The 14673-nt window shown below is 54.9% G+C and overlaps 3 protein-coding genes across 3 annotated transcripts; 1 reads left to right on the top strand and 2 right to left on the bottom strand.

The window, feature by feature from the left end:
- Positions 1–148: 148 nt before the first annotated feature.
- NCS57_00060100 (Adenylate cyclase) lies at positions 149–7197 on the bottom strand (the record flags this gene model as incomplete). Its single annotated transcript, XM_053050684.1, has 4 exons — positions 149–382; positions 434–5776; positions 5966–6656; positions 6812–7197. The coding sequence occupies 4 exons, from the start codon at positions 7195–7197 to the stop codon at positions 149–151; spliced, it is 6654 nt and encodes a 2217-aa protein (XP_052919199.1).
- Positions 7198–10643: 3446 nt separating this feature from the next.
- Positions 10644–12584, top strand: NCS57_00060000 (Glycoside hydrolase family 13; the record flags this gene model as incomplete). The annotated part of the gene is made up of 5 exons (XM_053050683.1): positions 10644–10844; positions 10910–11177; positions 11231–11633; positions 11690–12028; positions 12080–12584. The coding sequence occupies 5 exons, from the start codon at positions 10644–10646 to the stop codon at positions 12582–12584; spliced, it is 1716 nt and encodes a 571-aa protein (XP_052919198.1).
- Positions 12585–12809: 225 nt separating this feature from the next.
- NCS57_00059900 (Restriction of telomere capping protein 4) lies at positions 12810–14512 on the bottom strand (the record flags this gene model as incomplete). The annotated part of the gene is made up of 2 exons (XM_053050682.1): positions 12810–13903; positions 13954–14512. 2 exons carry the CDS (start codon positions 14510–14512, stop codon positions 12810–12812), a joined length of 1653 nt encoding a protein of 550 aa, XP_052919197.1.
- Positions 14513–14673: the final 161 nt, after the last annotated feature.

The following is a 14673-nucleotide window of genomic DNA, read 5'->3' as shown; positions in this document are numbered from 1 at the left end:
TCCTGAGCTCCCTTCCCGGCAAGTGACCTCCCGAGCAAACTATAAAGTTGAAGCCTCCCAAGCTCGAAATGCCCATGTCGCGTCCAGGGTGATTATAGCATATATACAAGCGCGAGAAACATCGCCACGCCGAGTCGGCCGCGAGGACTTAGGACTCTTGCTCCGTGTCGCTGCCTTCATCCGTATCGTAGTCATCTTCGTCATCGTCGCTGCTTTCGGGGCTGGGCAGCTTGCCGTATCGCTTCTTGTACCGCTCCAGTTCCTTACGTTGAGCCGTCAGTTCGTCCAGGATATCAGACATGGGCCCTCGGAGCTCATCAAGCTCCTTGATGACACCACCGCCAATAGCAAGGTGGCGCATTGCCAATGTTGAGATACACGTCTACCGAGTGTTAGTGGGGCCATGATGTATACAGCTTCAGTTCCGACTCACCTCTATCCTGCTCACTTGATGTTCCATAAAGTTGATCAAGAATCGATCCGTCACCTCTCCTCCACGCTGTTTGATCCTTTCGAGCAACTCTGTCTCGGGAGATTGAAGGCCCCCAGGGGCTTCGTCTCGCGGCAATTCCAACGAGCTGCAGAGCATCTCCAAGCGCAAGCTCACGCGCCATAGAGTCCAGATCATATCTGGGTCGAAGATGAGCTCAGCTCCTGGGGCGAGGATCGCTGGTTTGTCGCCGCCGCCTTCCTCTCGTCTCTCGTGCTGCTGGTGGAACTCGATACGTCCGGCCAGCGCGTGGGGGTAGAGCGAGTAGACAACTTCGGGATTTTCCAGACCCTTCAGCTTCTTCTCGCCCAGCTCCTTAACTTCGAAGCCTTGAGAAGTGAGGTGTTTCAGGTCCTTCCTGATGGCGCTGGCATACGTTTCGTCCTCAAACGAATCTTCAGCCTCAGAGGCATTGCTCCGGTCTGTATCCTGGAAGTTCTCGAGACATCGCTGTATCTCCGAGATGAAATCAGTCGACACAGTGATCTGTCCTCCATCCGCAACGGCCGAGATTCGGGATGCTTTGTTGACCATGGGTCCGAAGTAGTCCATGCGTCGGGTGACTGGGTCTGTTTCGCTCACGCAGTCTCCAAAATGGATACCCATTCGCACTGACAGACCCTTGAAGATGAGGCTGTTGTCTTTGTCATACGCCGGCTGGCAGGACACCGAGTTCAAGACTTCGGATGGCCAGGGCAAATCCAGGAGCCCCGTCTGGACTGAAAATGTCCATAGCAAAGCAGATGTAGCTGTCGGGAATGACACCATGAAAGCATCACCCTCAGTCTTGACCTCGTATCCGCCAATCTTTCTCAACTGCCGACGCATAAACTCGTTGTGGAGCTTGATGGCCGATCTCATGGCGCTAGGATACATCTCCCACAGGGTTGTCGAGTTCTTGATATCCGTGAAGACGATAGACACGTTGCCTGTGGGCGCCGGGATCTCGGCCTCGAGTCGGTTGAGTTGGGAGTCGAGAACATCTCCCTTGCCTCTACGGCCCCTTCTCGTCGAGAGAACTTGAGCCCCGTCGGGGATGCCGGATGGATAAAGGGACATGCTAGTAGTTCCGCGATGATTCCTGGACCGCTCCATCCGCCGCTTGAGGTCAGCGACGCTGATCATCATGACCATGATTTTACCAGAGGCGCCATATGCAATGGCGAGGTCGCGGAGCTTCTGAGCCGCTCTCATGAGGTCGCCACGCTCTGCTCTCGCAATGTCAGTGACCAGGCCAGGAGACAAGTACTCCCACAGCTCCCTGGTTGCTATTAGGATGATATCGTCCGTCTCCTTGAGAGTCATGTTGCTGACGTACGGCGCCGCCTGCACGGCCGGCATCAAATCAACATAACCAAAGGCGCGTGACACCTGGAGAAGGTCGTTCAACCTGCCATTGCGAGAAACCCACCCACCAGCTTCACGAATGCGGGATCGTTCGCTGGGCTCAGCAGGGTCATGCTTGCGAGTCAGCATCTTGTGGGTGCCATCAGTCTGGATCACCATGGCCTGGGCATCTCCCACGTTCGCAACGTATAGTTCTGTGCTCTGGAGATAGATGACGGTGGCAACACCACCCGAGTTGAGATCCTCCTTGGTCAGAATCACGGGCTGGCCAGAGCCCCTATGCACTTTGAGCGGCCGTTCTTCCGAGTGCTGAATAGCGATCGTCACCAGGTCCTTGTTGAGCGCGAGGAATGCACGCCGAAGAGCGTCAATCGGGGTCTCCTTGGACTGTGACTTCAGTGACTTCAGCTCCAAGGCAAAAATGTGACCAAAATTCTCGTGGAGATACTTGGCAATCTTGGATCCTCCACTGGAGAGAGCCTGTCCGTCGAACAAACCCAGGAGCATCTCAGTCTCGGAAGCATTGAATCTCGGTACCACCAGGTCGACAGTGGACAGATGCTCATGTTTGCCAAGGGTATCGGCCATACCGTAAGGCAGGTGGCCGGCGAGGGATCCCGAGGTGCGCACACGTCTGTCCTCACTCTGATCGGGGATGCTTGGTTGAGTAAGTGTAACATCCATAAGACCCAGGATGCGCAGGTTAAGCAGACGGCTGAAGTCTGTGTACTCCTCACGATCAACAACCCCGGGTCCACTAGGGCCGTATGTTGACTGCTTGATCTCCAGGCGCTTGTTGCCGGACAGGTTCAGGTACCGCAGGTTGGGGTTGAGGTTCCAGTTCCAGTCATACGGCACGTTAGAAATGTTGTATTTCAAAAAGTTATTGCCGCAATCAAGCACGGCAAGGTTCTTAGCCCGAGAAATGTCGGCAGGCAGGTTGGTGAATTTGTTGCCGTTGATGTACAGCGCCTGGAGCAGACTGGACTCCTCCAAGTCATCTGCCGGCAATGTTGTGAGTCCATTTCCAGACAGATAGAGCTCGACAAGCTGCGGCCACCTCTTCATCGACCTCTGTGGCATGTCGCTGATTTCATCGTTGTATGAGAGGTTGAGCACCTTGAGCTCCGGGAGCAGGCTGATCTGCTCGAAAACATCATCGTCAAGACGGTTGTCGGCCAGGTAGAGGTTTCGAAGAGATCCGGCAAAAGTGTTAGTAAACCTAGATGAGGAATCCTTTCTGGGGTTCGCCGAGGACATGGCCACTGACGGTGTAGTCGCTCTCGACACCACCGACGTCTTCCTGCCACCCTTCCCATAGACAGACACTACAGAACTCTTGCGGTCACCAGCCAGGGGGGACGGGCCGACACTGAGAAGTGTGCTCGAGTTTTGACTTGGCCTTCTCTCATCAGAGAGCTCCTCTGAGCTCGGCGTGGCCGATAGCGTCCCGAGGGGAGCGGCTCTCCCGTTAACAGGGGGTGGCGCCGGCTGCGATTCCTCGCCGGGCATCCGCGGCGCCCGGGAGGCCGGCGCGGGGAAGTGTTCGAGGACGTTTGAAGAGGCGTTGAAAGTCTCGAGTCTATTCGCCCACCAGAGTTCCATGGGGAGTTTAGAGATGTTGTTTCCTCGCACATTGAGCACTCTCAGCTCATTCAAACAACCGATCTGGGCCGGCAGTTCTCCCACCGAGTTATTGGCAATGCTGAAATGCTCAAGCCTGCTAAGAGTACCGATCTCTTGGGGTAAGGAGACGAAGTAATTTTTATCCAGGATCAAATGCTCAAGATTGATCATGTTCGCAAAGGAGGAATCAATACTGGCCAACTGCGCATTCGAGAGGTTCAGTATCTTGAGCGTCGGGACTGGTGCCACAATCTCGAACTTGTTCAGAGGGTTCGAGTTCAGCTTCAGCTGGCGAATCGACTCAAACTGTCCCACAAAAGACGAGACGCAGTTGTGATCGGCGGATAAGATCTCCAATTTCGGGAGTTCAGAGATGATGTCGATGCTCGTGATGCCATTGTACTTGATGTCAAGCTCGCGCAAACTAATCAGCTGTCTGAACGAAGCGGGCACGGCGTGTGTCAGTCTGTTGTTGGTTATCAGTAGTTTCTCCAAGTTTTGCAGGCCGCTGATCTCGGGGGGGATCGTTGCAATGCCGTTGAAACTTAGGTCGAGGTCAACCAGACTTGGGAGGTTGCACAGGAATAGGGGGAATTTGTCGAGGAAATTAGAGGAAATGTTGAGAGAGCGGAGTGAGAGGTATGCTCCAAAGTAAGATGGTATGTGTTTGAGTCGGTTATTGGCAAGGTTCATCTTGAGTATCCCCGTCAGAATATGGAGTTCGGCATGCTCCAACTGCTCCAGACGATTATTGGCAACATCCAAGAAAGTCAGTTTGTTGGCCCGGCTCAAACTTGGTGGTAGCTTCCTCGCTTCGTTGTTGTTGAATTTGATGTCTCGAAGATGCTTGCAAGACTGGATAAAGTCTCGAGGAACGTCAAGCGACAGGTTGCGCGAAAGGTTCAGCGAGATGATCTCCGCGGCCTTGGAGTATAACGATATAGGGATAGTAATGAGGTTGCGGCCAGAAAGGTCAACATAGTTGAGCTTCTGTGCTCGAGCTAGACCCATGTCAGTGGTCTTGGCGTGGAAGTCGCTCTCTCGTGCCGACAAGAACATGAAGCGGCAGAGGTAGCTGTTGTCCTCTCGACCAAGATCTTCAATCCTATCCTTGTCCTCGTAACCAACTTGTTGCAGCAGACGCTTCTGCATCAGCAGCGGTCTCTCAGGAGGCGTCAGCACCCGAATGAGATCATGCTTCTTCAAGATGATATGGTAATTCTCCAAGCCATCAACCACATATGTCTTCTTGATGACCTGTGAGATGACGTCCGTGACGCTCGAGTCCAGAGACATGGAATGAGTTGAGAATGTCCCGTCTGACCGAAAGATTCGGATGCAGTACGGCGCCGTCTTCTCCTCTGGCCGAGGGGGGCTTCCAATCTCGTCGAGATCAGGTCCGTTATATGAGTTGTCTTCGGTATTACGCCGCACCGCCCAACTGTCCGGGGCGTCCCATCGACCCTTAGGAGCTATCGATACCACCGAGTCGGTGCGATCTGCTTCGACATTGTTCACAAAACTAATGTCCATGGGTGTGAGAGGCGGAGGCTTGGTCAAGATCCCCTCCATGTCGTTCAGATTCGTGTCAAGGTGGTAAATTTTGTCGGGATCATTACGGTCTGTCGGGCCAATCGATTCGTCGACATAATCGTGTGGTCGGTGAGATCGCCCCTTCTTGGAGAATGGGAACTTGTTGTTGAAGGTCGCTGCGCCCCGCGTCCCAGGTCGCGAATCTGGAACATCGCTCTGGTCTCCAGGGCCAAATGTCCCTGAGAGTGGTAATACTGAAGGTGATAGCTCTGGCCGGTGGAGGTCGGGTTTTGAGGATTTGGGTTGCAGGGACTTTGTAGATTGGGGTAGATCGCGGAGCCTGGCGGCATCTTCCTTGTCCTTATGATGTCGTCGAAACCGACCAAGCAATCCACGTTTGCCGTGGTGGCCAGGTGAGGTCTGTCCGTCCAACTGGCTGGGTTTCGAACCCCATGTCGTTCCTCCGCTCCTAGTACTGGGCGTAGGGCTCTGCCCTCTTGACCTCGTCGAATACATGGCAACGCTGCTGCCTCCTCGGTCGCGCTGAAGTTGTGTGCCAATGGCTGTGTCGTCCCTGCTCAGAGTTGGTCGCAAAGTCCGGGGATCATCGTTACTCTTGTGGTGTCGGTGGTGGCCGGGCATATGCACTATGGAATGGCCGGACCTCGACGAGGAGGATGTCTTTGGAGGGACCTGCGAGGATCCGTCGTTTACGTATCGATCTCGATCGGGGCCAGTTAGGATATCTCGTACGGGGGCTTCGCCATATCGCGCAATGTCCTATTCGAACGAGGTTAACCAGTCAACTCTGGCAAGCAGGAACGCTGTCGGGAAAGCATCGGGATCTGGAGATGATGCGAAACAGGTCAAGGGAGGGAGATTGGAGAGGAATGAATCGATCGCGGACCAGGCCAGTGGGGGACATGAGTAGCTAGGGTGATGAGACAGGGAGGCACGTGGCGGACGTACAGTGTTGTCCTGATACAAGAACGGCACCACCTCTGGTGCTGGAACGGGTGTTCTTGGTCTCGATGATGACGGGGAACCATCTCTAGTATGATCAGTGGCATTGGAATAGTTGCGATCTCTGTGTGTGGGGCGACTGTGGCTGTATGAGCGCGACCGCTGGTCCCTGCCCACGAGCGAAGTGGGTAGGCTGCTCTCGGAGCTATCGCGCCCGGGGAATTCCTCGCCAAAGAAGCCCTGCAACTTACGCAAACCGCCACGGGTCACGCTGGTCTTGGAGCCCTGACTGCTCGCGGTGAGGATGCTGGCGGCAGATGGACGCCTGCCATCAAAGTATGCGGCATCCGGGGGATCGTGAGACGCGGCGACCTGGCGGTGGTTGGGAGGATGGCCCGGTGAGAGCTGGGAGGCGAGGGACAGATTGTCGCTAGAGTCGTTATAAAAGCTGGTCGGCATGGTGGAGGATGGCGTGGAGGAACCGTTGTGGTTCATCCACGGAGCAATGTGAGGGTTGGGGCTTGCGGTGGGCGGATTGTGCTGAATCTGAGGTATTCGGGTCTCGAGAACGGCAAGCTCGCGTCGGTAATTGGTGAGGTCGCTCATGCGACGGTCTTTGGATGCGACATTGGCGATGCCGCGGGCGGCGAACGAGGTGGTAGTCGGGGAGACCTGATGCTCATCCTTGGGGGAGGACCTGAGAGACGCAGGAAGCCGTTAGCTGGCAGACGGGAGGCGGCGGGAGCGGGAGGCGAGATGAAGGTCAGACGAGCGCCGACGGGCAGGGAGAACGGGGGACGAGGAGGGATGAACACGGGCACGGGAGGCGGCATGGCGGGACGGACGACTCACCACTGGTTCATCAAAGAAGCATTGTCGTCGGCGCTGGAGCGAGCAGGGTGAGAGTGCCAGCGAGACGCGGTGGGGAGGGCCCAGGTTGAAGTGGAAGCTGAGGAAGCTCCTGGAACAGCGGGAGCGGCAGCAGCGGAAGACGGAGCTGGAGTTGGAGTGGTAGTGGTAGTATGGTCCGGATTGGGAGTAGGCGAGTGAGTGGGAATGGGAGTGGAGGTGGCAGAGGCGGGAGCAGTGGAGGAGGCGGCAGTGGCAGTGGTGGTGGTGGTGGACGACGACAGCGACGACGAGGGCTTCACGGTGACGGCGGAGTGGGTGCTGCCGTCGGTGCTTGTGCTAGAGCTCGTGATGGAGCTGATGCGATTGCCGGCCTCATTCCTGGTCATGGTCGCCGGGGCGTAGATGGCGTCGATGGCAGGGCCCTAGGCCATAAGGTCCGGATGAGGACAGCACGGGGCAGCTGAGAGCATACGCGGTGGAGAGAGGGCGAGGGCCAAGGTTGGTGGACTGGATGGGGATTGGGATGAGATGGGTTCGGGGTGCGAGTCGAGTCGCAAGGGCTGGCGGGCGGGGGGTGTCCAGATACGGAGACAAAGGTAAATGATGCTTGGTTATAGGGCTGCCGGAGCGGAAATGAGAAGCGATGCCTGTTCAAGTCATGTCTCAAAGAGTGGCCAAATGGAGCGGGGAGCCGAAGAGGGAACAGATGATGGTATCTCGAGTTATGCGGTGATAGAGACGGGAGGCTGAGCTGAGGTTCGCGGAAGAGGAGGTTGTGGTCCTGTAGGTTGAGGTGAGGTGCGGAGGAAAGCTCACTCAAACAAACGGGATTGCAGCCCAGGCAAACGCAAATGCAGCCAGCGAGCGCCTGCTGCTGCTAGGTCCATCGCCCAACATGGAATTAAGCGTCGACGATGCTGGCTGCTTTGGTCTTGGGGGCGCTAGCTAGTTGCTGTACGGGCTGTACTGTACTGGACGGTGCAGCAAGCACCTACCGCCGCCCGGGGGATGGCGACCGGGGTGTGAGAAGAGAAAAATGATGGACGGTGCTTGGGGGGATATGACGACGATGGTTGGTTGGTTGGTTGAGATGGGATGGGATGGGATCCACGAGGGAGACCTGGAGGGGAGAGGAGCCAGAGAGTGAGGGGACCGCCTGGGAGGGGGGCTTGCTTCCATGACTGGTGCCGACAGAGGTACCGCTAGGTGACACCTGAGCAGAGATTCAGGTGTACCTGAGCGACCGAGGAATGGTGCCCCGTCTCTGGAAGCGATATTGTTGATCTTGATCTAAGGGGAGATGCGATGGGGTTGCAGAGCTTAATTGCTACCACGCGGCAGCCAGGGGAAGGGTAGGTTTCCTCTGACTCGGTGCCGCTCGCCAGGAACGAACCAAGCAGCCCAGACAGACGTCGGCCGCAAAAGATGCACCGCTCGAGGTCACAACAGGTCGGGGCAAAGTCAAAAGGATCGAATACCTCGGCTCAGGTATCGCCAAGTAGCGACCTTGCAATCGGGCGACACAGGCGCGGCATGGCACGTACCACTGCCTCTAATACCTTGGGTAGAGCTCCATCTCCATGACTTGGCCATTGCCGGCAGCAAATTCCACATGGAAGAGACAGGCAAGCAATATGGAGCCTTGGACTATCATATGTTGAGGTCTGACTCTATGGGTAGATAATTGTCCTTCTCTGACTCTCCCAATCTCGCTCAAAGTAGACCGAACCTCCAAGCCCCAGTGTGCGAATCCCCATGTCCACGCCAGCCAGGTACGAGATCAGAGAGAGAGAAAAATCAAAATTCCATCAAAAAAGACGGCCCAGCTAGCCCGTTTACAGGCTGGCACTGGCAGCGGGCTCCATATCATCATGCACCAAGAGGGGACGGCCCATGCTCCGCCCAGGCTCAGGGTCTCTAGTTGGGAGCTATCGTTGCTTTTTCCGGATAGGTTGGATCCCCATGGGATTTTCAACTTGAGGATTTCTCTTTCTCTTCACTTCCTCTACAGGGGTGTCTTGTCCTCCAGCCTCTTCATTGAGGGCTCTCACGTGTGTCACCACCTCTGTGCCCCGGTCGGTGACGCTGTAACGTTGAGCCCTCCGTGACAAGGGGGATCCTTTCATGTGGGTAGGTTGTCATGTTAGTCGGCGCCTTGGAATACCTCCCTCCAGGACAGTATGAAGCTGGTATGGGAATGGATGGACCGAGATAAAGTAGAAATATGGCTGCCTGCCTTGATGAGCCATTATATGCAACTGGACAAGCGCAAACCCTCCTCCATCCAATCCATTCTCGTCGGGTCCCTCTGATCCCGCTGCAGTCAGCCAGCCAGCCAGCCCTGCCTGCCTGTGGGCGCATCTAAGCACCGAGCCCAGCCCTATCTCCGCCCATCTGTCGAGGGAGAAACACAATGGCGCGACTGTATCGTGTCGTTTGTGTGTGTTTCGTAAGGGCAAGGCCCATCCTTTGATGTGACTCTGGTGGAACCTAGCACCGTCTGTCTCTTCTCTCGTCTTACTGCTCCTCTTCCGCCTTCATGTTCGCCCGGTGCAACAGCTGCATATCCGTTGGTCGTACACACGCTACCTAACATCACAAGGTACGGAGTAATATTCGCGGCATGTCCCTTGGGCGATCTGTGCGTCCTCTTCTGCTGGCCCCAGACGGTCAACGGCAGATGGAGAGCTGGCAATACGGATATCCCATATGTACATGATTGCACGGATCCCAGTGCGGCATGCAGTAAGATCCTGCATTCGCAACCGGCAGATGGGTTTTATTATTATTAGACGAGCCGTTCAGCGGAACGTGGCAGCGGGGGAGGCAATAGACGGGAGATCTGAATCACCTGTCAAAGCTTGCGGGATACTTGGTTCCGTCGAGAGAGGGTTTCATGTTGCTTTACTCCATATGGAGGGAATAGATGCTGCAGCCCTACCAATGATATACGGCTGCAGGCGGTGTTGTCGACACCGCCACTACAATACTTTCAACCCACAACTACATAGTCTCCATCCTAGCCTGCTTCATACGTGGCTCACAGCCGATCTCGAATGTCTGGCGCACCCTCAGCTTCAGGTTATCATTTTTGAAACCCGAAACCACGAATAACAATAATCGTGCCAGTGTGCTCTATCTGAAGCGGACTGTGTGTTGGCCTAGAGGGCCTCGCTCTACATGAGACCTTGGTGCATTCTGTTTAATATTGCCACACAGCCTCCACAGGCAGCGAGTGCAGCATGCGACAAGTTGATCACGAGAGACGGCTCGGGACCTCGCATAGCTAAGCTCCAATGAATGATTTCAACTTATCTCTGTTCTGCGAGCAGCTACCGAACAATTTACCCTAGAGGGGCTGGCTGATCCATCGATCTGCATATATTCCCCGGGAAATACTCCGTGACACCCTATTAATTAAGACGCAAGATGCCGCCGCTATCCTCCTTCACTCTCTCTGTCGTTCCACTGCGGGCTACCTGCTGCGAACTCCTCACTGAGCGGGCGAGACGCTGTGTGACGAAGCCACCTCCACTAAGGAAACACCACGATTCCACGGACCCCGCAAGGTTGATGTCACCTGCAGAGGAATGATAAAGAAGCGCCAATTGCAAGTTGATTACCACATCCCGGAACCAAAATATCAAAGCCAGAAACATATCTAGATACTAGAATACGGGCAGCGTGTTCGTTTCTTAGTCGTGAGTATCAAGCCCCTTATCAGTGGCCTCAACGCAGTAGCTGACGTCTTGTTGAGCAAGCATATTTGCAACAAGAGTATCCCCAAACCATCAGACTGAGAACTTGATAAATCAAGACCGCAACAATCATAATGGGCAGCTCAAACCAGAACCCCCGTGCTTGGTGGAAAGAGAGCTCGGTATACCAGATCTACCCTGCATCCTTCCAAGACTCGACAGGCACCGGAGTGGGTGATCTGAAGGGCATCATATCTCGTGTCGACTACCTCAAGAACCTGGGCGTCGACATAGTGTGGCTTTCACCAATCTTCAAAAGCCCCCAGGTTGACATGGTACGTTGCTGTCCTAGCCCCTGGAAACCAATGCCATGATCTAGGGATGCTAACAACAAAATAAGGGATATGATGTCAGCGACTACGAGGTCATCGATCCCCCATACGGGGACATCTCGGACGTCGATGTCCTCAAGGACAAGCTCCACGAGCGAGGAATGAAGCTAGTCCTCGACCTAGTCGTGAACCATACCAGCGACCAGCACGAATGGTTCAAGGAGTCTCGCAAGTCCAAGGATAACCCGTACCGTGACTGGTATGTCTGGCGACCTGCAAAGTACGATGCAGATGGGAATAGACAGCCTCCGAACAACTGGCATGGTCATTTCCAAGGTGAGGCCACCATATGATTCGAACCCGCACCCCAAGCTCACATTTGCTCAAAGGAGACACATGGGAGTACGACGAGACAACAGACGAGTACTACTTGCACCTCTTCTGCAAGGAGCAGCCAGACCTCAACTGGGAGAACCCAGCGGTCCGGAAAAAGGTCCACGAGATCATGCGCTTCTGGCTCGACCGCGGAGCCGACGGCTTCCGCATGGACGTCATCAACTTTGTTAGCAAGGACCAGGCCTTCCCCGACTCGGACCAGACCGTCCTCCGCGGCCACGAGTTTTACGCCTGCGGCCCGAGATGCCACGAGTATCTCAAGGAGATTGGCGAGATCCTGCGGGAATACGATGCCTTTAGCGTCGGCGAGATGCCGTGCGTTCACGATGAGCGCGAGTTGATCAAGGCTGTGCGTGCTGACCGTGGGGAGCTGAGTATGATTTTCCACTTTGAGCTGTAAGTCAACATCCTCACATGGCCTTCTCACCTCAGTGGAACTAAACATGGCGTAGGATGGATCTTGACCACGGTCCAGGGGGCAAGTTCACACCTAGGACCTGGAAGTTGTCAGAGCTCAAGGCCACCACCCACAAGTGGCAGAAGTTCATGTACGACAACCAGGGCTGGAACGCCCTGTATCTGGAGAACCACGACCAGCCTCGATCCGTCAGCCGCTTCGTTCACGATGATCCCCAGAATCGTGTCGCAAGCGCCAAGCTGATTGCAGTCTTCCTCGGCTTCCAGTCCGGCACGCCCTTCATCTACCAGGGCCAGGAGATTGGCATGACCAATGTGCCCAAGGACTGGCCCCTGGAGGAGTATAAGGATATTGACTGCCTCAGCCATTGGAAGTAAGTAAAAGGACATAGTCAAGAGGGAATCGCCAGCTAACACTGAGCCAGCACCCACAAGGATAACGCCGATGCTGCAACCCTCGACTCATACAAGGTCGAGTACCAGCTCAAGTCTCGCGACAACGCCCGAACCCCTATGCAATGGGATGCAACCCCCAACGCGGGCTTTACAGCAGCCGAAGTCACGCCCTGGATGCGCGTTAACGACAACTACCGTGACATCAATGCTGCCTCACAGACGTCGGACCCGGACTCGGTGTACCACTGCTGGCGTCGTGTGCTCGAGAAGCGCAAGGAGCACGTCGACATCTTCGTCTACGGAGACTTCCAGCTGGTCGACGAGGCGCACGAAAAGGTGTTTGCGTACTCCCGGAAGGCCGACAACGGTGATGCTGCGCTCGTCGTGTGCAACTTTGCGGCCGAGACGGTCTCGTGGACTTTGCCTGCCAAGGCCAGGGAGGTGTTGATCAGTCCTACCGGGAGGACCTTGGAGGAGCTGAATGGTAGAGAGATCCAGCTTGCTCCTTGTGAGGCCTTTGCAATTCTCATGTAATTAGAAGCTAGAGGAAGCATTAAGTGTAGTCTTGACCTCAAACAGCCCCTAGATAGTTCAGAGAATAACCTTGGTATTCATGAAATCGTGACCACCACGGCTACATCTAGTGACATTAGAACCTCTAAAGCAATCATTGCTGGTGCCCAAGTGCAAACCAGAGTCCAAACCTTACACGCCATGCTACACCTCCGTGACAGTTGTTCCCTTACATCCGAAATCGCGTCATACCTCTTCATGTATCATCTCGCCGACAGCTTTGCTCTCCTCCATGATCCCCCTCGCCTCCGCGGCAGACACATCCATGTCCTCCATGATGAGTTGGACAGCAAGCTCGGCAACCAGTACAGACTGAATGAAAGCCGCCGATCCACGTCCGGCAATGACATGGTCGCTCACGGCCTTTTCCATCAACAGCTCGCTAAACTCTTCCACAAGGTAATCTTGCATGAGCTTACCACCCCGCGGACCGTAGTACCCGGGGTTCAGGTTGCCTTCCTTCTTGAGGGATCTGCCTTGGCCGGTTTCGATCTTTTCCGCCAGAATGTCACGGAAGTGTGACTTTTTGCCGTCAATGACCCTCGATAGGTAAGCTCGATGGTCGCCAAACCGGCGTTCCAGCATTTCCCAGTCCACATGGGGGTAGCCTCGCTCGCGCCATGTCTCCATGGCCGTCTCCTTCTTGTGTTTCTCGCAGAATCTTTTCTGCATCTGCACATTCAGCAACTTCTTTCCCTTCGAGTATTCCTCCAGGGCTATTGCCGATACCAACTCTTGACACCATGGACACTTCGTTAGTCCGCTTTCAAGACTCTCTTCCTCCTGAACTGGCTCGTCCTTGACAGATTCCGCGTCACTGGAATCCGTATCTAAGAGAGTTCTTGTGCTTCCATACCCGATCGCGTCATCAATGTCGATTGGTACGATGAACTGTGCACGCTCGATCTTGGGTGGTGCTTCTTTGGCCTTCTTTCGTGCTTTCTTCTCAATTAGTTTCCTACTCCAGATAGATTTCCTCTGTTGTGAGGAGGAAGATCTCTGGCTGAGATCGTCGTTTTGCGAGAGCCTGAGCACCCCGCCCTTTGTTGGCGAGGGAGAAGGTTTGTCTTTGGGAATAGGCCTCATCTTGTTTTCTTGTTCAGGGGAATCGAATGAATCCCCCGGTGCAATCTTCAACTTGGCCTTGTTCGATTTCTTTGGGGTACCGAGGGTATCGTCTGGTAGCGCTTTGAACTTGGCCTTGCTTGACTTCTCAGGGCTGCTCCAGAGTCCAGATTCGTCTGCGTCACGAATCGTGTTTTTGGAAGTCTTTGTTGGGCCTGATTCCGAGTCAGTGATATTGCGAAATTTGGCCATCGAGCGCCCAAACCTTTCTTTGCTTGAGTCTCCTGTGATCTCTTTGACACTTGAGATCCTTGTGACCCTTGCGAGCCCCTGCCTTTCAAACCATAGGTCGCCTTGGACCTTCTGGTCTTGGTAAAACCACATTCGTCCTTGAGGAAAGTGGCTGAGCTGGAGGGACTTGTCTTCGCTGGAGCGGATTCTTTACTGGTGACTAGCTTTCTTCGCTTGGCGCTGGAGGATGATGCTTCATCGGTATCTTCACCCACTGAGTGTTTTAGGCCTTGCCGACTAGAAGCCTGCCTACTGTCCCTCTGAGATGTATTGGTGCCATTGGGAAATCGTGTGCGCTTCATATCACCCCGAGCTGGCTCATCTAGCTCGGAATCCTCAGCAGGAGACTGGCGACTGGTGCTTTTCGACACTAGCTTTAGTGAAGCAGTCTCGGGAATGTCATCTTCATTGTCGGAAGATAAAGGCGGGGCGGAAACATCTTCGACGGTCTGTGGTTCAGGGCTGGGCTGGATTTTGCCTCCGATTTGACGGAGAAGCCGCTGGGGGCGTTGGTTTCTGCTCAAGCCAAGCATCCTCGCGCCGGTCTCCCCTGGCCCGTCTTCCTGGAAAAGACGATGCCTATGGCGAGGGGATGCAATGAAAGCTACTTTGGTGTTGCTGCGGCGGATGTGGCACTCCTGCCTTAAGGAATGAAGCTGTCGACGTAGGAGTTGGTTCTGCGAAATGCACGAGA

Source organism: Fusarium keratoplasticum, chromosome 1 (assembly GCF_025433545.1).
Source record: "Fusarium keratoplasticum isolate Fu6.1 chromosome 1, whole genome shotgun sequence".
Classification (NCBI taxonomy): domain Eukaryota; kingdom Fungi; phylum Ascomycota; class Sordariomycetes; order Hypocreales; family Nectriaceae; genus Fusarium; species Fusarium keratoplasticum.
This window is presented reverse-complemented; position numbering and strand designations above follow the sequence as displayed.